The sequence below is a fragment of the Cherax quadricarinatus genome, chromosome 43 (assembly GCF_038502225.1).
Source record: "Cherax quadricarinatus isolate ZL_2023a chromosome 43, ASM3850222v1, whole genome shotgun sequence".
NCBI classification, from domain to species: domain Eukaryota; kingdom Metazoa; phylum Arthropoda; class Malacostraca; order Decapoda; family Parastacidae; genus Cherax; species Cherax quadricarinatus.
The window spans coordinates 30,260,774-30,281,968 of NC_091334.1; the positions used below are offsets into that span (position 1 = coordinate 30,260,774).

The 21,195-nt window shown below is 42.7% G+C and overlaps 1 protein-coding gene across 1 annotated transcript in view; it reads right to left on the reverse strand.

Annotated features, from left to right (window-relative positions):
* Nucleotides 1-21,195, reverse strand: part of LOC128694073 (hillarin-like) — a 306,029-nt gene that overhangs the window by 134,861 nt on the left and 149,973 nt on the right. The window contains exons 4-6 of the mRNA XM_070093483.1: nucleotides 11,684-11,790; nucleotides 8,168-8,564; nucleotides 3,062-3,211 (exon numbers count right to left, since the gene is read on the reverse strand). Of these exons, the coding sequence (XP_069949584.1) occupies nucleotides 3,062-3,211; nucleotides 8,168-8,564; nucleotides 11,684-11,790 (654 nt within the window). The remainder of the gene's footprint in view (nucleotides 1-3,061; nucleotides 3,212-8,167; nucleotides 8,565-11,683; nucleotides 11,791-21,195) is intronic.

Here is a 21,195-nt window from a genome sequence, read left to right on the forward strand (position 1 = left end):
ATGATACGAACCAACTAAATAAAGATGAGAACTTTAATAACAATGATGTCTAGGTGGTAATATTTACAGTTAATATAACTGGCTGACAGCAACAAGCCCCTAGATAAATCAACTTCTGGATCATCAAGGCAGTAAAACAGTATGATTGAAAGTATGAAGACCCATTTGCCAAATAGCAGTAGTGCTGGAAGCAGCAGTGAACAGCACAGCATCAGGCAGGGAATCAAGGAGACAAAAATAACCCCTGTGAACCTTTGCCAGATCCTCCACAGAAGGCATCAAACTCCAATATTACTGAAACTGAACTCGGTAATTCCAGTTTCGGACTCTGACAGAGTATAATGCCAAAATTATGTAGGTCGAGAGATGAACTCGGGACCAGAGATAAAGAGACTGTCTCCACGACTCACAATCTCTGAAAACATCAATTATCACTAGGTCTAAATAATGCTCTGTGAACAGAGTTGAACAGGGTTACAAGAAGTATGTTCTGGCTCACCATTGTCCACAATGTTCTACACATTAAATTACTTTCTGCATATAAACCTAAATGTCATTCACCTTTATACAAACGTCGTATCATACTGAAATAAAGTATTATTATTATTATTATTATTATTATTATTATTATTATTATTATTATTATTATTATTATTATTATTATTATTATTATTATTATTATTATTATTTTTATTATTATTATTTGAGAAATACTATACCAAAGCTAAATCTAAATAACACAGTGTTCCTCCAGAAAGAGCAGAGACTGGGAGGTGTTTCCTCTATGAGGAACTTTGAGAGAGGGAGGTTAGAGTCTTCAGTTCCAATGTCTGGTGACTCGTACCAGCTTGAACCTGACACCAACTACAAAACAAGTGGGCCGGTAGTGCCCAGTATTGGCAGCCAATCAAAACTCTTCTTCAACTAGCACAATGAGAGGTGTAGTTGTAATATCCTACATACGTACATAAGTTAATAAGCCAGATAACAATATAAAAATTAAATTTTCGTTTTAGGTTTTAACGAGAAAATCAGCAATATAAACTTAAATGAAAAAACAATATGTACATAATATTTATGGTGTCCTTTTCTCTGAGGACACTACAATCAGTGAGGTAAAGTAGGACTCTCCCTCAACACCTACCTCCTCAGAGCTGGCGAGGACGTAGGTATCAACATCAGTGAGGCCAATAAGGACCCTCTCTCAAAGCCTACCTCCTCAGGGCTGACCAGGATGTAGGTATCAACATCACTGAGGTCAATAAGGACTCTCTCTCAACACCTACCTTCTCAGGGGTGGCGAGGACTTGGGCATCAACATCACTGAGGTCAATAAGGACTCTCTCTCAACACCTACCTTCTCAGGGGTGGCGAGGACTTGGGCATCAACATCACTGAGGTCAATAAGGACTCTCTCTCAACACCTACCTTCTCAGGGGTGGCGAGGACTTGGGCATCAACATCACTGAGGTCAATAAGGACTCTCTCTCAACACCTACCTTCTCAGGGGTGGCGAGGACTTGGGCATCAACATCACTGAGGTCAATAAGGACTCTCTCTCAACACCTACCTTCTCAGGGGTGGCGAGGACTTGGGTATCAACATCACTGAGGTCAATAAGGACTCTCTCTCAACACCTACCTTCTCAGGGGTGGCGAGGACTTGGGCATCAACATCACTGAGGTCAATAAGGACTCTCTTTCAACACCTACCTTCTCAGGGGTGGCGAGGACTTGGGCATCAACATCACTGAGGTCAATAAGGACTCTCTCTCAACACCTACCTTCTCAGGGGTGGCGAGGACTTGGGCATCAACATCACTGAGGTCAATAAGGACTCTCTCTCAACACCTACCTTCTCAGGGGTGGCGAGGACTTGGGCATCAACATCACTGAGGTCAATAAGGACTCTCTCTCAACACCTACCTTCTCAGGGGTGGCGAGGACTTGGGCATCAACATCACTGAGGTCAATAAGGACTCTCTCTCAACACCTACCTTCTCAGGGGTGGCGAGGACTTGGGCATCAACATCACTGAGGTCAATAAGGACTCTCTCTCAACACCTACCTTCTCAGGGGTGGCGAGGACTTGGGCATCAACATCACTGAGGTCAATAAGGACTCTCTCTCAACACCTACCTTCTCAGGGGTGGCGAGGACTTGGGTATCAACATCACTGAGGTCAATAAGGACTCTCTCTCAACACCTACCTTCTCAGGGGTGGCGAGGACTTGGGCATCAACATCACTGAGGTCAATAAGGACTCTCTCTCAACACCTACCTTCTCAGGGGTGGCGAGGACTTGGGCATCAACATCACTGAGGTCAATAAGGACTCTCTCTCAACACCTACCTTCTCAGGGGTGGCGAGGACTTGGGCATCAACATCACTGAGGTCAATAAGGACTCTCTCTCAACACCTACCTTCTCAGGGGTGGCGAGGACTTGGGTATCAACATCACTGAGGTCAATAAGGACTCTCTCTCAACACCTACCTTCTCAGGGGTGGCGAGGACTTGGGCATCAACATCACTGAGGTCAATAAGGACTCTCTTTCAACACCTACCTTCTCAGGGGTGGCGAGGACTTGGGCATCAACATCACTGAGGTCAATAAGGACTCTCTCTCAACACCTACCTTCTCAGGGGTGGCGAGGACTTGGGCATCAACATCACTGAGGTCAATAAGGACTCTCTCTCAACACCTACCTTCTCAGGGGTGGCGAGGACTTGGGCATCAACATCACTGAGGTCAATAAGGACTCTCTCTCAACACCTACCTTCTCAGGGGTGGCGAGGACTTGGGCATCAACATCACTGAGGTCAATAAGGACTCTCTCTCAACACCTACCTTCTCAGGGGTGGCGAGGACTTGGGCATCAACATCACTGAGGTCAATAAGGACTCTCTCTCAACACCTACCTTCTCAGGGGTGGCGAGGACTTGGGCATCAACATCACTGAGGTCAATAAGGACTCTCTCTCAACACCTACCTTCTCAGGGGTGGCGAGGACTTGGGTATCAACATCACTGAGGTCAATAAGGACTCTCTCTCAACACCTACCTTCTCAGGGGTGGCGAGGACTTGGGCATCAACATCACTGAGATCAACTTCTGCCAGCAGCTCAGACTTCTTGCATGGTGGTGCCTGGGCAGCATACTGTGGCGCCTCATCTGTTAGTATATCGTTGTCTGTCTGCACACTCACGTCCACCTGTGTGAGTGGCAAATGTTATATATCTTAGTGAGGTTAGTGAAGAGTTAACTATTCTGGAAAAGTGTTAGCACAGTATTAGTTAAGTAAGATAGCTACGTAATTTAAATAAGGTGTTAGTTACGTTAGAAATGTGTCATAACAGCACCATGTTAGTTACGTCAGTCAAAAATGCATCAATAAATGCTAGCAATATTTTGGGCGAATAATTTTGAAGATATTTTAATTAAAATAGTAAATTATGGAAACATGTTCTCAAATGTATTAAACAGACCCAATGCGACAGAATATACATACATACACACACACACACACACACACACACACACACACATATATATATATATATATGTATATATATATATATATATATATATATATATATATATATATATATATATATATATATATATATATATATATATATATATATATATATATATATATATATATATATATATATATATATATATATATATATATATATATATACTATACAGGTCAGTGACACTGATCTGTAATTTAGTGCCTCTTTTCTGTTTCCTTTTTTAAAAATGGGAACTACATTTGTGGTCTTCCGTACCTCAGGTAGTTGCCCAGTTTCACGAGATGTGTTGAAAATTGTGGTTAACGGCACACACAGTATATCTGCTCCCTCCCTGAGGACCCACGGAGAGATGTTGTCCGGTCCCATTGCCTTTGAGGTATCAAGGTCACTTAGCAGCTTCTTCACCTCCTCCTCAGTTGTGTGCATATCGTCCAGCACCTGTTGGTCTATTCCCTGTTGGTGTCCCCCTCTGTCCTGTCTTCCCAGAGTCCTTCCTGTCTCCACTGTGAATACTTCCTTAAATCTCCTGTTGAGCTCCTCGCATACCTCTTGATCGTTTCTTGTGAGTTCCCCACCTTCTTTCCTCTGCCTGATCACCTGGTCTTTGACTGTCGTCTTTCTCTTAATGTGGCTAAACAGCAGTTTCGGGTTAGACTTGGCTTTCGATGCTATGTCATTTTCGTACTGTCGCTGGGCCTCCCTCCTTATCTGTGTATATTCGTTTCTGGCTCTTCGGCTGACCTCCTTTGCTTTCTATATCTCTTCCATTCTCTAATGCACTTAGTTTTTGCCTCCCTGCTCCTTTGGGTAAACCAAGGACTCACTTTGGTCTTCCCATTGTTTCTGTTGCCCTAGGGAACAAACCTTTCCTCTGCCTCCTTGCACTTTGTTGTTACATATTCCATCATTTCATTTACTGTCTTTCCTACCATTTCTCTGTCCCAGTGCACCTCCCGCAGGAAGTTCCTCATACCTGTGTAGTCCCCCCTTATATAGTTTGGCTTTTCCCATTCGACTCCTGTTACCCTCTCCACCTGTAACTCTACTATGTAATCAAAACTCAGGATTACGTGGTCACTAGCTCCGATTATTATTATAATCAAAAAGAAGCGCTAAACCACAAGGGCTATACAGTGCCTCTAGCTCCGAGGGCCTCTCATATGTGATGTCATCAGTGTCTGAGCTACTCAGGGTGAACACAAGGTCCAGTCTTGCTGGTTCACAACACATGCACACAATACATGGAACACGCACTTTTGACATTCCACTTATATTTTTCAGCCTATTAAAAAAATCCATGTAGATAAAAGGCCTAAAAATTTGGAACTTTGCCTAAAAATGCCAATGTTTCTCATGGTGTGGTCACCATCATGGTGTGGTCACCATCATGGTGTGGTCACCATCATGGTGTGGTCACCATCATGGTGTGGTCACTTACCATCATGGTGTGGTTACTTACCATCATGGTGTGGTCACTTACCATCATGGTGTGGTCACTTACCATCATGGTGTGGTCACTTACCATCATGGTGTGGTCACTTATCATCATGGTGTGGTCACTTACCATCATTGTGTGGTCACTTACCATCATGGTGTGGTCATTTACCATCATGGTGTGGTCATTTACCATCATGGTGTTATCATTACCATCATCGTGTGGTCACCATCATGGTGTGGTCACTTACCATCATGGTGTAGTCACTTACCATCATGATGTGGTAACTTACCATCATGGTGTAGTCACTTACCATCATGATGTGGTAACTTACCATCATGATGTGCTCACTTACCGACACGGTACAAACATGGTTTGGACATTTATCGAGACCAAAAATTCCACTGTCGGGATTTGTTTGTAAATAATTTGATGCGTAGTCGCAGGAACCCTTAACATAGCCTTACCCGAACAACAACAGTAGAGACGAGCAAGATATAGTGACCGAATCGTAGGATTGATATATCATTTGAGAGTTGTAGGCATTAAGGACGATTTAGGTATATTTAAATTGTTAGTAAATAATATTTGAATTAATAATGTAGCCTTAGACCGTAATGTTTGGTTATATTAGGTAATGAGATTAGACATATGGAGGTAGCTAGCATCTTACTCAGAGCACTAGGAAGCTGGGAGATGCTAGCTTGTTTCTCTGGAAAAAAGGCAGCGTGGAGTCAACATCTCTAGGAGTTACTAGCTCAGTGATCATGCTATCTTTAAAATACTGGCCTGGAGACCGAGGAGGCTTCCTGACGTACTGTGGATATTTGTCTCTTGCCAGGCCCCGTAGTAAGATCATTTTTTACTTTTCTCTTGATAAATTAGACACATGTGCAACTCTTGGGTATCTTTATTGAGGAAACGCTTCGCCACACAGTGGCTTCATCAGTCCATAGGTAGGAGAAACTTGAAGAACAGGAGAAGAATGAGGTAATCAGTCCCTCAACCTTGAGTCGATGTGTTCAGTCCATAAATCTTGAATAGAATACGGCATATCAGCGGAGAAGCAGCTTATAAACCGTATGGCAGGAGAGGTGCAGCAGTCATAGGTCGTGTCACATTTGTTCAATGTGGAAGTAGGTCGTGCCCAAGAATTAGGCAAGCGAAGAATTCTTAAGTATTAAGATCCCAAGAAGTTGCAGTGTCTGACAGATTTGTAGATGAATGGTTCAGAGAACCGACATGTTGATAAATTAGACACATGTGCAACTCTTGGGTATCTTTATTGAGGAAACGTTTCGCCACACAGTGGCTTCATCAGTCCATAGGTAGGAGAAACTTGAAGAACAGGAGAAGAATGAGGTAATCAGTCCCTCAACCTTGAGTCGATGTGTTCAGTCCATAAATCTTGAATAGAATACGGCATATCAGCGGAGAAGCAGCTTATAAACCGTATGGCAGGAGAGGTGGAAGGAACGCGAGTATTTATAGTCCGGCTGAGTTCAGGTGAAGAATGCTGCATCTGATGATGTACCGAGTTGGGTTGTAGAGTCTAAAAACTTGAGTAGCTTGGAAAGGAGACTGGACAAGTTTGTGAGCAGACCTTCTACAGTGTTCTTATGTGGGATAGCGATGAAGGAGTTTCTTGGCAAGTGGTTCAGCTATGTTATAGAAGCCACTATTCTGGTTGAAGTTGTCGGATATAGAAATAAGTGATGATTCCAGGATTCTTCGGTATTGAGTGTTGTCTTCTGTGGCGATAAGTCTTGAGTTTCTGTAGTTTATCAAGTGGTTGTGTGAATTACGGTGTTGTACGCAGGCATTCCTTGTGTCGTCAGACCTGCTTGCGTATTGGTGTTCTGAAATACGTGTTTGGAGGTCCCTTGATGTTTCGCCCACGTATAACTTGTTGCAGTCATTACAAGGGATTATGTATACCCCTGCAGAGGATGGAGGCTTGTCCTGCCTACTACTGGTGATGTCCTTGATGGTCGTGGTTGTGGAGGTAGATACTTGGAATGATGTTTTGGCAAAGATGTTGGAAACATGTTTGACAATGGAGTTGGTGGGAAGGACTATGTATCTCTTCTCGGCAGTGTCTTCTCTGGGTGTGTTGAAGATGTTTAGTGCTCGCCGTCTGCAGTCTCTGATGAAGTGACGAGGATAGTGGAGTTTGGAAAATACTTGTTCAATTATAGTGCATTCTTCCTCAAGGAACTCGTTGCTGCAGATTCTGAGTGCACGCAGGAAGAAGCCTATAATTACACCACGTTTGGTTTTGGTGTCGTGGTGAGAGTAGAAGTGGAGAAGATCGTTTTGGTTGGTGGGTTTTCGATAGACTTTAAAACGAAGTTCGTGGTCAGCTTTGCAGAGTAGAACATCAAGGAAAGGAAGAGTGTTGTCGACCTCTTCTTCAAGTGTGAACTGGATTGAAGGCTCGACCTGGTTGAGCTTGTCTTGGAGAGCTTGAACGTTGAAGCGTTTAGGAGAATGTCGTCAACATAATGACTGCAACAAGTGGTTCAGCTATGTTATAGAAGCTTCTATAACATAGCTGAACCACTCGCCAAGAAACTTCTTCATCGCTATCCCACATAAGAACATAGAACACTGCAGAAGGTCTACTCACAACTTGTCCAATATCCCCGCCTAGCTACCCAAGACTCTATAACCCCACCCGGTAGATCATCTGATGCAGCAATCTTCACCTGACCTCAACGTTCTGAACTATAAATACTCCCATACCTTCCAACCCCAGGTAGATCCGTGTGTGACTTGAAAAAGCCCACTGCGTGGGTGAAACGTTGTCAATAAAGGATCACATTATACTGCTTTTGTGTTTATATTTCCACCCCCTAAAGTATTGATGGAACTGCCAATAATATTTAACTATTAGCAGGAATCAGTCTTGTGCACATGGCGTCTTAATATGAAAGGTCACAGAAGTCTAGACTGCTTGGGTAGAATCAGGGGATGTCTAGTTAGTACAGTGTCCACAACCAAGTCAGTCAGTCCTAGCTTGTGCGTGCAGATAGGAATTTTAAGCATTTTTTAGGGTCACTTGTGAGAACCGGACTCTAGGAGCCTTGCGCTGTCTGTGTTAACAGTGATTGCCAGAATGGGGCATCTCACAGGTTCCCAGACTTGATGTGGGCACTTACCATCATGGTACAAACATGATGTGGTCACTTACCATCATGGTACGAATATGGTGTGGTCTATGGAGTAGGGTGAACTTGGAGAGTAGCAAGTGGTCCATACCCAGCTGGGCCAGCCGGCTCCACCGCTCATAAGCCAGCTTTCTGGCTTCGGTTCTAATGGTTGAGGTAGCGTCAGCGGTTACGACGTCGTAGGTCATTTCCGAGGTCAACTCAGGGGTCAGCATGGAGGTCACCTCTGGGAAGAGATCATCCTCAGGAGGGTCTGGAGAAGGTGAAGGAGGAGGTGTAGCCATGACTGAACCCGGCAAGTCTTGAAGGACGGACCGGCGCTGTATATCAGAGCCCAGACCGGATGTGGAGGGTCCGTAGCTGCCGTCCATAACCACAACATCACCGCCCAGCCGTCGACTCGTACCGCTCACACACACACTGAAAAATACTCAAGATTAATTCCAGGAGTCAACGCCCCCGCAGACCGGTCCATGACCAGGCCTCACTCTTGATCAAGACCTGTGCAGCCAGGCTGTTACTGCTGGCCGAACACAAACCAATGTACCAATCATAGCCACGCTGTTCAGATACTGACTTTACGTATCTTTCCAGCGCCCTCTTGAAGACAGCCATGAGTCTGTTGTATTTATGCTGGGAGGCAGTTGAACAGTTTTGGGCCCCTGACACTTATTACGTCAACTCCTTGCAGGAATGAGTTACATACATTAGTTGGCGAACGGAGTTTCAAGCCCACACCACGACACAAAACTCCCTGGGCACTCCCAGGTCTTGCGCAGTGAAATACTATTCATTAACACACACATAGCGAAAATTAGATACATTTCACCGCAATCAGGAACCTCTCGTTGCAGTACGAGTCAGGATGGACTTGTGACTCAACACGGATCTCAGGTGACTTCAGGATTTAATCCCCACGCTCTGTGAGTACTTCTTTTAGCACTGAATGCATTCCTTGTTTTGGAGTGAGATTAACAAGTTAAGGAAGCCTAGAGAACAAATGGATTTGTCAGTTAAAAATAGGAGAGGAGAGTTATTAAATGGAGAGTTAGAGGTATTGGGAAGATGGAGGGAATATTTTGAGGAATTGTTAAATGTTGATGAAGATAGGGAAGCTGTGATTTCGTGTATAGGGCAAGGAGGAATAGCATCTTGTAGGAGTGAGGAAGAGCCAGTTGTGAGTGTGGGGGAAGTTCGTGAGGCAGTAGGTAAAATGAAAGGGGGTAAGGTAGCTGGGATTGATGGGATAAAGATAGAAATGTTAAAAGCAGGTGGGGATATAGTTTTGGAGTGGTTGGTGCAATTATTTAATAAATGTATGGAAGAGGGTAAGTACCTAGGGATTGGCAGAGAGCATGCATAGTTCCTTTGTATAAAGGCAAAGGGGATAAAAGAGAGTGCAAAAATTATAGGGGGATAAGTCTGTTGAGTATACCTTGTAAAGTGTATGGTAGAGTTATTATTGAAAGAATTAAGAGTAAGACGGAGAATAGGATAGCAGATGAACAAGGAGGCTTTAGGAAAGGTAGGGGGTGTGTGGACCAGGTGTTTACAGTGAAACATATAAGTGAACAGTATTTAGATAAGGCTAAAGAGGTCTTTGTGGCATTTATGGATTTGTAAAAGGCGTATGACAGGGTGGATAGGGGGGCAATGTGGCAGATGTTGCAGGTGTATGGTATAGGAGGTAGGTTACTGAAAGCAGTGAAGAGTTTTTATGAGGATAGTGAGGCTCAAGTTAGAGTATGTAGGAAAGAGGGAAATTATTTCCCAGTAAAAGTAGGCCTTAGACAAGGATGTGTGATGTCACAGTGGTTGTTAAATATATTTATAGATGGGGTTGTAAGAGAAGTAAATGCGAGGGTCTTGGCAAGAGGCGTGGAGTTAAAAGATAAAGAATCACACATAAAGTGGGAGTTGTCACAGTTGCTTTTTGCTGATGACACTGTACTCTTGGGAGATTCTGAAGAGAAGTTGCAGAGGTTGGTGGATGAATTTGGTAGGGTATGTAAAAGAAGAAAATTAAAAGTGAATACATGAAAGAGTAAGGTTATGAGGATAACAAAAAAATTAAGTGATGAAAGATTGGATATCAAATTGGAGGGAGAGAGTATGGAGGAGGTGAATGTATTCAGATATTTGGGAGTGGACGTGTCAGCGGATGGATCTATGAAAGATGAGGTGAATCATAGAACTGATGAGAGGAAAAGGTGAGCGGTGCACTTAGGAGTCTGTGGAGACAAAGAACTTTGTCCTTGGAGGCAAAGAGGGGAATGTATGAGAGTATAGTTTTACCAACGCTTTTATATGGGTGTGAAGCATGGGTGATGAATGTTGCAGCGAGGAGAAGGCTGGAGGCAGTGGAGATGTCATGTCTGAAGGCAATGTGTGGTGTGAATATAATGCAGAGAATTCGTAGTTTGGAAGTTAGGAGGAGGTGCGGGATTGCCAAAACTGTTGTCCAGAGGGCTGAGGAAGGGTTGTTGAGGTGGTTCGGACATGTAGAGAGAATGGAGCGAAACAGAATGACTTCAAGAGTGTGTCAGTCTGTAGTGGAAGGAAGGCAGGATTGGGGTCGGCTTAGGAAAGGTTGGAGGGAGGGTGTAAAGGAGGTTTTGAGTGCGAGGGGCTTGGACTTCCAGCGGGCATGCGTGAGCGTGTTTGATAGGAGTGAATGGAGACAAATGGTTTTTAATACTTGACGTGCTGTTGGAGTGTGAGCAAAGTAACATTTATGAAGGGATTCAGGGAAACCGGCAGGCCGGACTTGAGTCCTGGAGATGGGAAGTACAGTGCCTGCACTCTGAAGGAGCGGTGTTAATGTTGCAGTTTAAAAACTGTAGTGTAAAGCACCCTTCTGGCAAGACAGTGATGGAGTGAATGATGGTGAAAGTTTTTCTTTTTCGGGCCACCCTGCCTTGGTGGAAATCGGCCAGTGTGCTAATAATAATAATAATAATAATAATAATAGTGTAGGGAGGTTTGCCACATCCATCCTCCAGAGACCTCTTCTCTTACCTCATCACACTGCCCACTGTGAGTATCAAGGTACGTATGTATTACTTCAGGAAACTAGGATAGGGTGGCAAGTCTTGGACTGAATTTCATGACTGACTTGAGAAGGATCACTAACAGAATCAGTCATAAATACAAAGGCAATCTCTTTTTACACAGCTTAGATGACGTTAGGTGCTAACTTATGTGGTATTAGATTGCTAGCTCATGTGGGGATAGGTTCCTAACTTATGTTATGTTAGGTTGCTAGTTTATGTGGTGTTAGGTTGTTAGTTTATGTTGTGTTAGGTAGCTAGTTTATGTGGTGCTAGCTTATGTGTTAGATTGCTAGCTTATGTGGTGTTAGGTATCTAGCTTATGAGATGTTAGCTACCTTCCGAATGTGGTGTTAAGTACCTACCTTGTTAAGAGGTGAAGTACAATCAAGTGGGTATAGCACCTACCTGAAGGGTATAGTAACTACCCGAAGGATATAGAACGTACCTGAAGGGTATAGCATCAACCTGAAGGAGCACTGCACCTACCGATTGGGGGTTGTGGTGGTTGCAGAGGAGGACGGTAGATAGGGAAGACTGGTCTGGGTTGATACCGAGGCTGTGGTGACCTCTGTCTGTGTACTGGCATCTTTGAGCTGCGGGAGATGGAACACCTTAGCAAGTAAATTCTTTTTGTCATGATTCAAATAGTGGATATTATTATTGTATGTCAGGCTCTAAACCCTTGTGGATCATTCGGCGCAAAGAATGAGAGGATTTCGATCCTCCGTCTGCGTGACAGAGGAAGCATGTTTTGCTCGGTTCGTTGGGCAGTAAAATGGCTGCCACAAGAAAGAATACATTAAATATTGCTCAGGGGAATTAGTTAGGTGACGATCGCTATGCATTACACAGCTATACAAATACGCTCATTTAAAATCATTGTTTTACACACAAAAAACACTGCGTTATATAAGAACATAAGAAAGAAGGAACACTGCAACAGGCCTACTGACCCATGCGAAGCAGGTCCATGTCCCCCCCGCGGATTAGACCAATGACCTCCCCCCCCCGGATTAGCCCAATGACCCACCCAGTAGGTTCACCTCCACTCAAGGAAGGAGCACTGCACCAGACCCAGCAGCACAAGCTAGTCAGGTCCAACTCACACCCACCCACACCCACTCATGTATTTATCTAACCTATTTTTAAAACTACACAACGTTTTAGCCTCAATAACTGTACTCGGGAGTTTGTTCCACTCATCCACAACTCTATTACCAAACCAGTGCTTTCCTATATCCTTCCTGAATCTGAATTTTTCCAACTTGAAACCCTCATATAGGAGAGAAACGTTGTGTTGACGTTTCGGCCGTCCTGGACCACTGTCACTGTAGCAAGAAAAGTTGAATATTGAGACACTTATGCAGCATATGGGAATCTTTATTCAGGAAACGTTTCGCCACACAGTGGCTTCATCAGTCCAATACAAAGAGGAAGGCATAAGGAGAGGAGGAGTATGAGGTAATCAGTCCCTCAGCCTGGAGTCGATGTGTTCAGTCCATCAATCTTGTAGAATGTACAGCATAGGGCCGTAGACGTGGCTTATATACTGTAGTGAGGTGACTTGAAGCAGACGGAGGCGGGGTCATAGTGGTACCATCCACTAGTCGAAGTAGGTCTTTGTCCAAAGGTTGAACAAGCGTTGAAGAATTCTTTGTAAGAAGATCCCATGATGCTGCAGTGTCTGACAGTTGTGATGAATGGTTTGAAAACCATTCATCACAGCAAGAAAAGTCAACGACAGTATGTATATAATAGAGAGAGAGGAGATAGAAGAGAGTGATAGTTGAAGTAGTGGTAGTAGTGGTAGTAGTAGTGGTAGTAGTAGTGGTAGTAGTAGTGGTAGTTGAAGTGGTAGTAGTAGTAGTAGTACCAGTAGAGGTAACAACAGTGGTATTGGTGGTGGTTGAAGAATCAGTAACAATGGAAGTGGTAATAGTTAATGTAGAAGCAGCGGTTACGATAGTAATAAGGTCGCAGTAGTACTAGAAATAGTTAGAGGGGGTAGTAGTAGTGAAAGAAGGAGTAGTAATATTGGTAATAGTGGGGAAAGTAGCAGTATTATATTATTATAATCACGGGGGATCGCTAAACCCGTAGTGTAGTAGTAGAGTAGTATTAGTAGTAGTAGTAGTAGCAGCAGCAGCAGCAGTGTACAGAAGCAGAGAACGTAAACACTGTTTTTATGCTCCCTCTGTTAAGAGTGTGTCATCTCTTCCTCTGCGCCTTGCGCATCTCTATTTCCTGTCTGAGCTTTTCACTCATCGTTGCTTAGAATGCTTTGGTTACCCTCTCAATTTCTTGAACTCTGCCTATTTTCTCCCAGATTCACACTGATTGTTCTTCTTGCCCTCTTCAGTACTTTGGCGAAACTAGCCTCTCCTTTCTGAGACGCTGAAGGTATATAAAAGACGTTCTTTTCTGTTAAGTCAGGGATCATAGTCATCCTATTAACTGGTCCTCTGTTGTAACTATCTAATCCTCTAAGATTCAAAGATGTCGTCTTGTCTAATCATCTCATATAGTCAACTATCCCAACACGAATCAACTGGAAGTGCATGAGAACTTTCACAGCTGCAAGGGTATCACTGTATCCCACAAAAGGGCGAATAAGAAAGAGTTTATTTTCTCGGTGAAGATGCTGGTCAAGTAAATTTCCTGGGTAGGATTGTAGGCACACAAAACCTTGCCCACAACTCCTCAGATTATATTAACATTGTCGGTGTCAGTGGTAACGTTTAAAGTTAAGACACTTGTGCAACATCTGGTTATGTTTATTGTAGACGTTTCGCCATCCAGTGGCTTTATCAGTATTGATAAAGCCATTGGATGGCGAAACGTCTACAATAAAGATAACCAGATGTTGCACAAGTGTCTTAACTTTAATCTTGTCGGTATTGTATACCTGTCTTGCACAAGTGGTAACGTTCTTGCAGTAAAATAAATAAAATCATATTTGTTGTCTATAGTGGCGCAGGAGAGACAAATCTTAAAATGTCTTAACTGAAAATAGTGTAGCTGAGGAATGAGACACTTGTGCGACATTTGTAAATCTTTACTGTGGAAACGTTTCGCTAGCCAGTGACTTCTTCAGTCTAATACAGAGAAGAACGGTGGAAGATGAAGAGGAATTTGAGGTAATCAGTCCCTCTGCCTGGCTGAGGGACTGATCACTGGTCTGAATGATTTTTTTTATTGACTCTGAGGTATCTTTTTCGGTATATAAATGGAAAATACTGCTTACCTTATATTGACTTAAATGTTATATCTAATATATTTTTCTTTATTTTCAGATTATTAATATGCCTAGAGGCTGCATAAATTCACCAGACATATTTTGCTATGTCTGCGGGTAATTCACCCCTTTCAGTAGCGCTGCTACTTTGCTTATTTTGGCTGCAAACTTGGAGACCAGAACAAACCATTTGCACCACACAAAGCTTGCCAGTGTTGCATCAGTAAGCTACAAATGTGGTCAGTTGGAATAGCAATGGTATGGCGGGAGCAGATGAACCACCATGATGACTGCAACTTTTGTATGATGAATTCAACAAGAAGACTAAAGATCGCATAATATACCCAAATATTCCTTCAGCATAAGACCTGTTCCACACTCTGAAGATATTACTGTACCTGTGATATCTGAGACATGGCAAATTTCATCAGAGTCTGATACCAGTGATTCTAAGGAGATGGAAGTAGACTATGAACCACCAACAAATGACGATCACAAACCCTTTAGCCAAGTTGAGCTCAATGACTTGGTGAGAGACCTTAACCTTCCAAAAGAAAGTGCACAGTTACTTGGCTGTAGACTGAAGGACCACAGGCTTCTAGCTCCTGGAACAACATTCGCTTGGTACCGTCATCGTGAAGCGGAATTCACTCAATTCTTTGACAAAGAGGAATCTTTAGTTTTCTGTTCAAATATTTCTGGCCTTATTGAACACATGAGGATGTTATACAAAGCAGATGAATGGAAACTCTTCATTGATTCTTCTAAAAGAAGTTTAAAGTCTGTACTTCTCTACAATGGTAACACAGCTGCATCTGTGCCAGTTGGCCATAGTGTCCAAATGTCAGAAACTTACGCAGATATGAAGACACTAATATCTGCTATCAAGTACCAGAATCACAATTTTCTCATTTGTGGTGATTTAAAAGTTATTACTCTCCTACTAGGTCTTCAAGGCGGATACACCAAGTGTCCCTCTTTTCTGTGTCTTTGAGACAGTAGGGCAGACAGCTAGCACTATGAACAAAAAGACTGGCCACCAAGAACCAGCTTCTTACCTGGAAATAATAACGTGAAAACTGTGCTACTAGTTGACCCCAAGAAAATTCTGCTGCCACCACTCCACATCAAATTTTGTGAAGACCTTGAACAAGAATGGAACTACTTTCAAGTACCTGGAGTCAAAGTTTTTTCGTATAAGTGAAGGCAACCTAAAGGCAGGAATCTTTGCTGGCCCTCAGATTCGGGAACTGATGAAAGACAAGCATTTTGATGAAGCATTAGCAGGTGTCGAGGTGGATGCCTGGTTTTCATTCAAGCAGATTGTCCACAACTTCCTGGGAAACAGGAGCTCCTCCGATATAAAAAAAAATGATCCAAGAGCTGATTTCAAGTTTCCAGAAACTTGGGTCTAGAATGAGTGTGAAGATGTACTTTTTGCACTCACATCTTGAGTATTTTCCCAACAATTGTGGGGACTACAGTGAGGAACAAGGTGAGCGGTTCCATCAGGATATTTGCACCATGGAAACTCGATACCAGGGCAAATGGAATGTCAGCATGATGGTAGATTACTGCTGGTCATTGAAACGTAATGGTCTCGATGCACAGCACAATTGAAAATCAAAGTGGTCCTCCTTCCTTTGACTCAGTATGTAGGCTAACCATTAGGAGCCTATTTTTAAATAAAATTAATTGATTTGATTCATGTTGGTAAATTAGACACATGTTATACACATGTTATACACATGTTGGTAAATTAGACACAAGTTATACCATGAATTAAGGAAAGATCCTGGACTCTACCTTACGAAACAAAGCAAATACGGTAGTAATTATGTACAAGGTAGATAATAGTGGAAAAATAAACATGATATTAGAAGGCGGAGGAAATTAGGTACCTCTAAAACCATCCTTCACTTCCCGTCCAATAATGGGACTTGGATGTCCAATAAAGGGACTTGGATGTCCAATAATTGGACTTGGATGTCCAATAATGGGACTTGGATGTCCAATAATGGGACTTGGATGTCCAATAATGGGACTTGGATGTCCAATAATGGGACCTGGATGTCCAATAACGGGACTTGGATGTCCAATAATGGGACTTGGATGTCCAATAAAGGGACTTGGATGTCCAATAATGGGATTTGGATGTCCAATAATGGGACTTGCATGTCCAATAATGGGACTTGGATGTCCAATAATGGGACTTGGATGTCCAATAATGGGACTTGGATGTACAATAATGGGTCTTGGATGTCCAATAATGGGACTTGGATGTCCAATAATGGGACTTGGATGTCCAATAATGGGTCTTGGATGTCCAATAATGGGACTTGGATGTCCGATAATGGAACTTGGATGTCCAATAATGGAACTTGGATGTCCAATAATGGGACTTGGATGTCCAATAATTGGACTTGGATGTCCAATAATGGGACTTGGATGTCCAATAATGGGACTTGGATGTCCAACAATGGGACTTGGATGTCCAATAATGGGACCTGGATGTCCAATAACGGGACTTGGATGTCCAATAATGGGACTTGGATGTCCAATAAAGGGACTTGGATGTCCAATAATGGGATTTGGATGTCCAATAATGGGACGTGCATGTCCAATAATGGGACTTGGATGTCCAATAATGGGACTTGGATGTCCAATAATGGGACTTGGATGTACAATAATGGGTCTTGGATGTCCAATAATGGGACTTGGATGTCCAATAATTGGACTTGGATGTCCAATAATGGGTCTTGGATGTCCAATAATGGGACTTGGATGTCCGATAATGGAACTTGGATGTCCAATAATGGAACTTGGATGTCCAATAATGGGACTTGGATGTCCAATAATGGGACTTGGATGCCCAATAATGGGACTTGGATGTCCAATAATGGAACTTGGATGTCCAATAATGGGACTTGGATGTTCAATACTGGGACTTGGATGTCCAATAATGGGACTTGGATGTCCAATAATTGGACTTGGATGTCCAATAATGGGACTTGGATGTCCAATAATGGGACTCGGATGTCCAATAATGGGACTTGGATGTCCAATAATGGAACTTGGATGTCCAATAATGGGACTTGGATGTCCAATAATGGGACTTGGATGTTCAATAATGGGACTTGGATGTCCAATAATGGGACTTGGATGTCCAATAATTGGACTTGGATGTCCAATAATGGGACTTGGATGTCCAATAATGGGACTTGGATGTCCAATAATTGGACTTGGATGTCCAATAATGGGACTCGGATGTCCAATAATGGGACTTGAATGTCCAATAATGGGACTTGGATGTCCAATAATGGGACTTGGATGTCCAATAATGGAACTTGGATGTCCAATAATTGGACTTGGATGTCCAATAATGGGACTCGGATGTCCAATAATGGGACTTGGATGTCCAATAATGGGACTTGAATGTCCAATAATGGGACTTGGATGTCCAATAATGGGACTTGGATGTCCAATAATTGGACTTGGATGTCCAATAATGGGACTCGGATGTCCAATAATGGGACTCGGATGTCCAATAATGGGACTTGAATGTCCAATAATGGGACTTGGATGTCCAATAATGGGACTTGGATGTCCAATAATGGAACTTGGATGTCCAATAATTGGACTTGGATGTCCAATAATGGGACTCGGATGTCCAATAATGGGACTTGGATGTCCAATAATGGGACTTGAATGTCCAATAATGGGACTTGGATGTCCAATAATGGGACTTGGATGTCCAATAATTGGACTTGGATGTCCAATAATGGGACTCGGATGTCCAATAATGGGACTCGGATGTCCAATAATGGGACTTGAATGTCCAATAATGGGACTTGGATGTCCAATAATGGGACTTGGATGTCCAATAATTGGACTTGGATGTCCAATAATGGGACTCGGATGTCCAATAATGGGACTTGAATGTCCAATAATGGGACTTGGATGTCCAATAATGGGACTTGGATGTCCAATAATTGGACTTGGATGTCCAATAATGGGACTTGGATGTCCAATAATGGGACTTGGGTGTTTAATAATGGGACTTGGATGTCCAATAATGGGACTTGGATGTCCAATAATAGGACTTGGATGTCCAATAATGGGACTTGGATATCCAATAATTGGACTTGGATGTCCAATTATGGGACTTGGATGTCCAATAATGGGACTTGGATGTCCAATAATGGGACTTGGATGTCCAATAATGGGACTTGGATGTCCAATAATTGGACTTGGATGTCCAATAATGGGACTTGGATGTCCAATAATGGGACTTGGATGTCCAATAATGGGACTTGGATGTCGAATAATAGGACTTGGATGTCCAATAATGGGACTTGGATGTCCAATAATAGGACTTGGATGTCCAATGATGGGACTTGGATGTCCAATAATGGGACTTGGATGTCCAATAATGGGACTTGGATGTCCAATAATGGGACTTGGATGTCCAATAATTGGACTTGGATGTCCAATAATGGGACTTGGATGTCCAATAATTGGACTTGGATGTCCAATAATGGGACTTGGATGTCCAATAATGGGACTTGGATGTCCAATAATGGGACTTGGATGTCCAATAATGGAACTTGGATGTCCAATAATGGGACTTGGATGTCCAATAATGGAACTTGGATGTCCAATAATTGGACTTGGATGTCCAATAATGGGACGTGGATGTTCAATAATTGGACTTGGATGTCCAATAATGGAATTTGGATGTCCAATAATTGGACTTGGATGTCCAATAATGGGACTTGGATGTCCAATAATGGAACTTGGATGTCCAATAATGGGACTTGGATGTCCAATAATGGGACTCGGATGTCCAATAATGGGACTTGAATGTCCAATAATGGGACTTGGATGTCCAATAATGGGACTTGGATGTCCAATAATTGGACTTGGATGTCCAATAATGGGACTCGGATGTCCAATAATGGGACTTGAATGTCCAATAATGGGACTTGGATGTCCAATAATGGGACTTGGATGTCCAATAATTGGACTTGGATGTCCAATAATGGGACTTGGATGTCCAATAATGGGACTTGGGTGTTTAATAATGGGACTTGGATGTCCAATAATGGGACTTGGATGTCCAATAATAGGACTTGGATGTCCAATAATGGGACTTGGATATCCAATAATTGGACTTGGATGTCCAATTATGGGACTTGGATGTCCAATAATGGGACTTGGATGTCCAATAATGGGACTTGGATGTCCAATAATGGGACTTGGATGTCCAATAATTGGACTTGGATGTCCAATAATGGGACTTGGATGTCCAATAATGGGACTTGGATGTCCAATAATGGGACTTGGATGTCGAATAATAGGACTTGGATGTCCAATAATGGGACTTGGATGTCCAATAATAGGACTTGGATGTCCAATGATGGGACTTGGATGTCCAATAATGGGACTTGGATGTCCAATAATGGGACTTGGATGTCCAATAATGGGACTTGGATGTCCAATAATTGGACTTGGATGTCCAATAATGGGACTTGGATGTCCAATAATTGGACTTGGATGTCCAATAATGGGACTTGGATGTCCAATAATGGGACTTGGATGTCCAATAATGGGACTTGGATGTCCAATAATGGAACTTGGATGTCCAATAATGGGACTTGGATGTCCAATAATGGAACTTGGATGTCCAATAATTGGACTTGGATGTCCAATAATGGGACGTGGATGTTCAATAATTGGACTTGGATGTCCAATAATGGAATTTGGATGTCCAATAATTGGACTTGGATGTCCAATAATGGGACTTGGATGTCCAATAATGGGACTTGGATGTCCAATAATTGGACTTGGATGTCCAATAATGGGACTTGGATGTCCAATAATGGGACTTGGATGTCCAATAATGGGACTTGGATGTCGAATAATAGGACTTGGATGTCCAATAATCGGACTTGGATGTCCAATAATAGGACTTGGATGTCCAATGATGGGACTTGGATGTCCAATAATGGAACTTGGATGTCCAATAATGGGACTTGGATGTCCAATAATGGAACTTGGATGTCCAATAATTGGACTTGGATGTCCAATAATGGGACGTGGATGTTCAATAATTGGACTTGGATGTCCAATAATGGAACTTGGATGTCCAATAATTGGACTTGGATGTCCAATAATGGGACTTGGATGTCCAATAATGGGACTTGGATGTCCAATAATTGGACTTGGATGTCCAATAATGGGACTTGGATGTCCAATAATGGAACTTGGATGTCCAATAATGGGACTTGGATGTCGAATAATAGGACTTGGATGTCCAATAATCGGACTTGGATGTCCAATAATAGGACTTGGATGTCCAATGATGGGACTTGGATGTCCAATAATGGGACTTGGATGTCCAATAATGGGACTTGGATGTCCAATAATGGGACTTGGATGTCCAATAATTGGACTTGGATGTCCAATAATGGGACTTGGATGTCCAATAATTGGACTTGGATGTCCAATAATGGGACTTGGATGTCCAATAATGGGACTTGGATGTCCAATAATGGGACTTGGATGTCCAATAATGGGACTTGGATGTCCAATAATTGGACTTGGATTTCCAATAATTGGACTTGGATGTCCAATAATGGGACTTGGATGTCCAATAATGGGACTTGGATGTCCAATAATGGAACTTGGATGTCCAATAATGGAACTTAGATGTCCAATAATGGGACTTGGATGTCCAATAATGGGACTTGGATGTCCAATA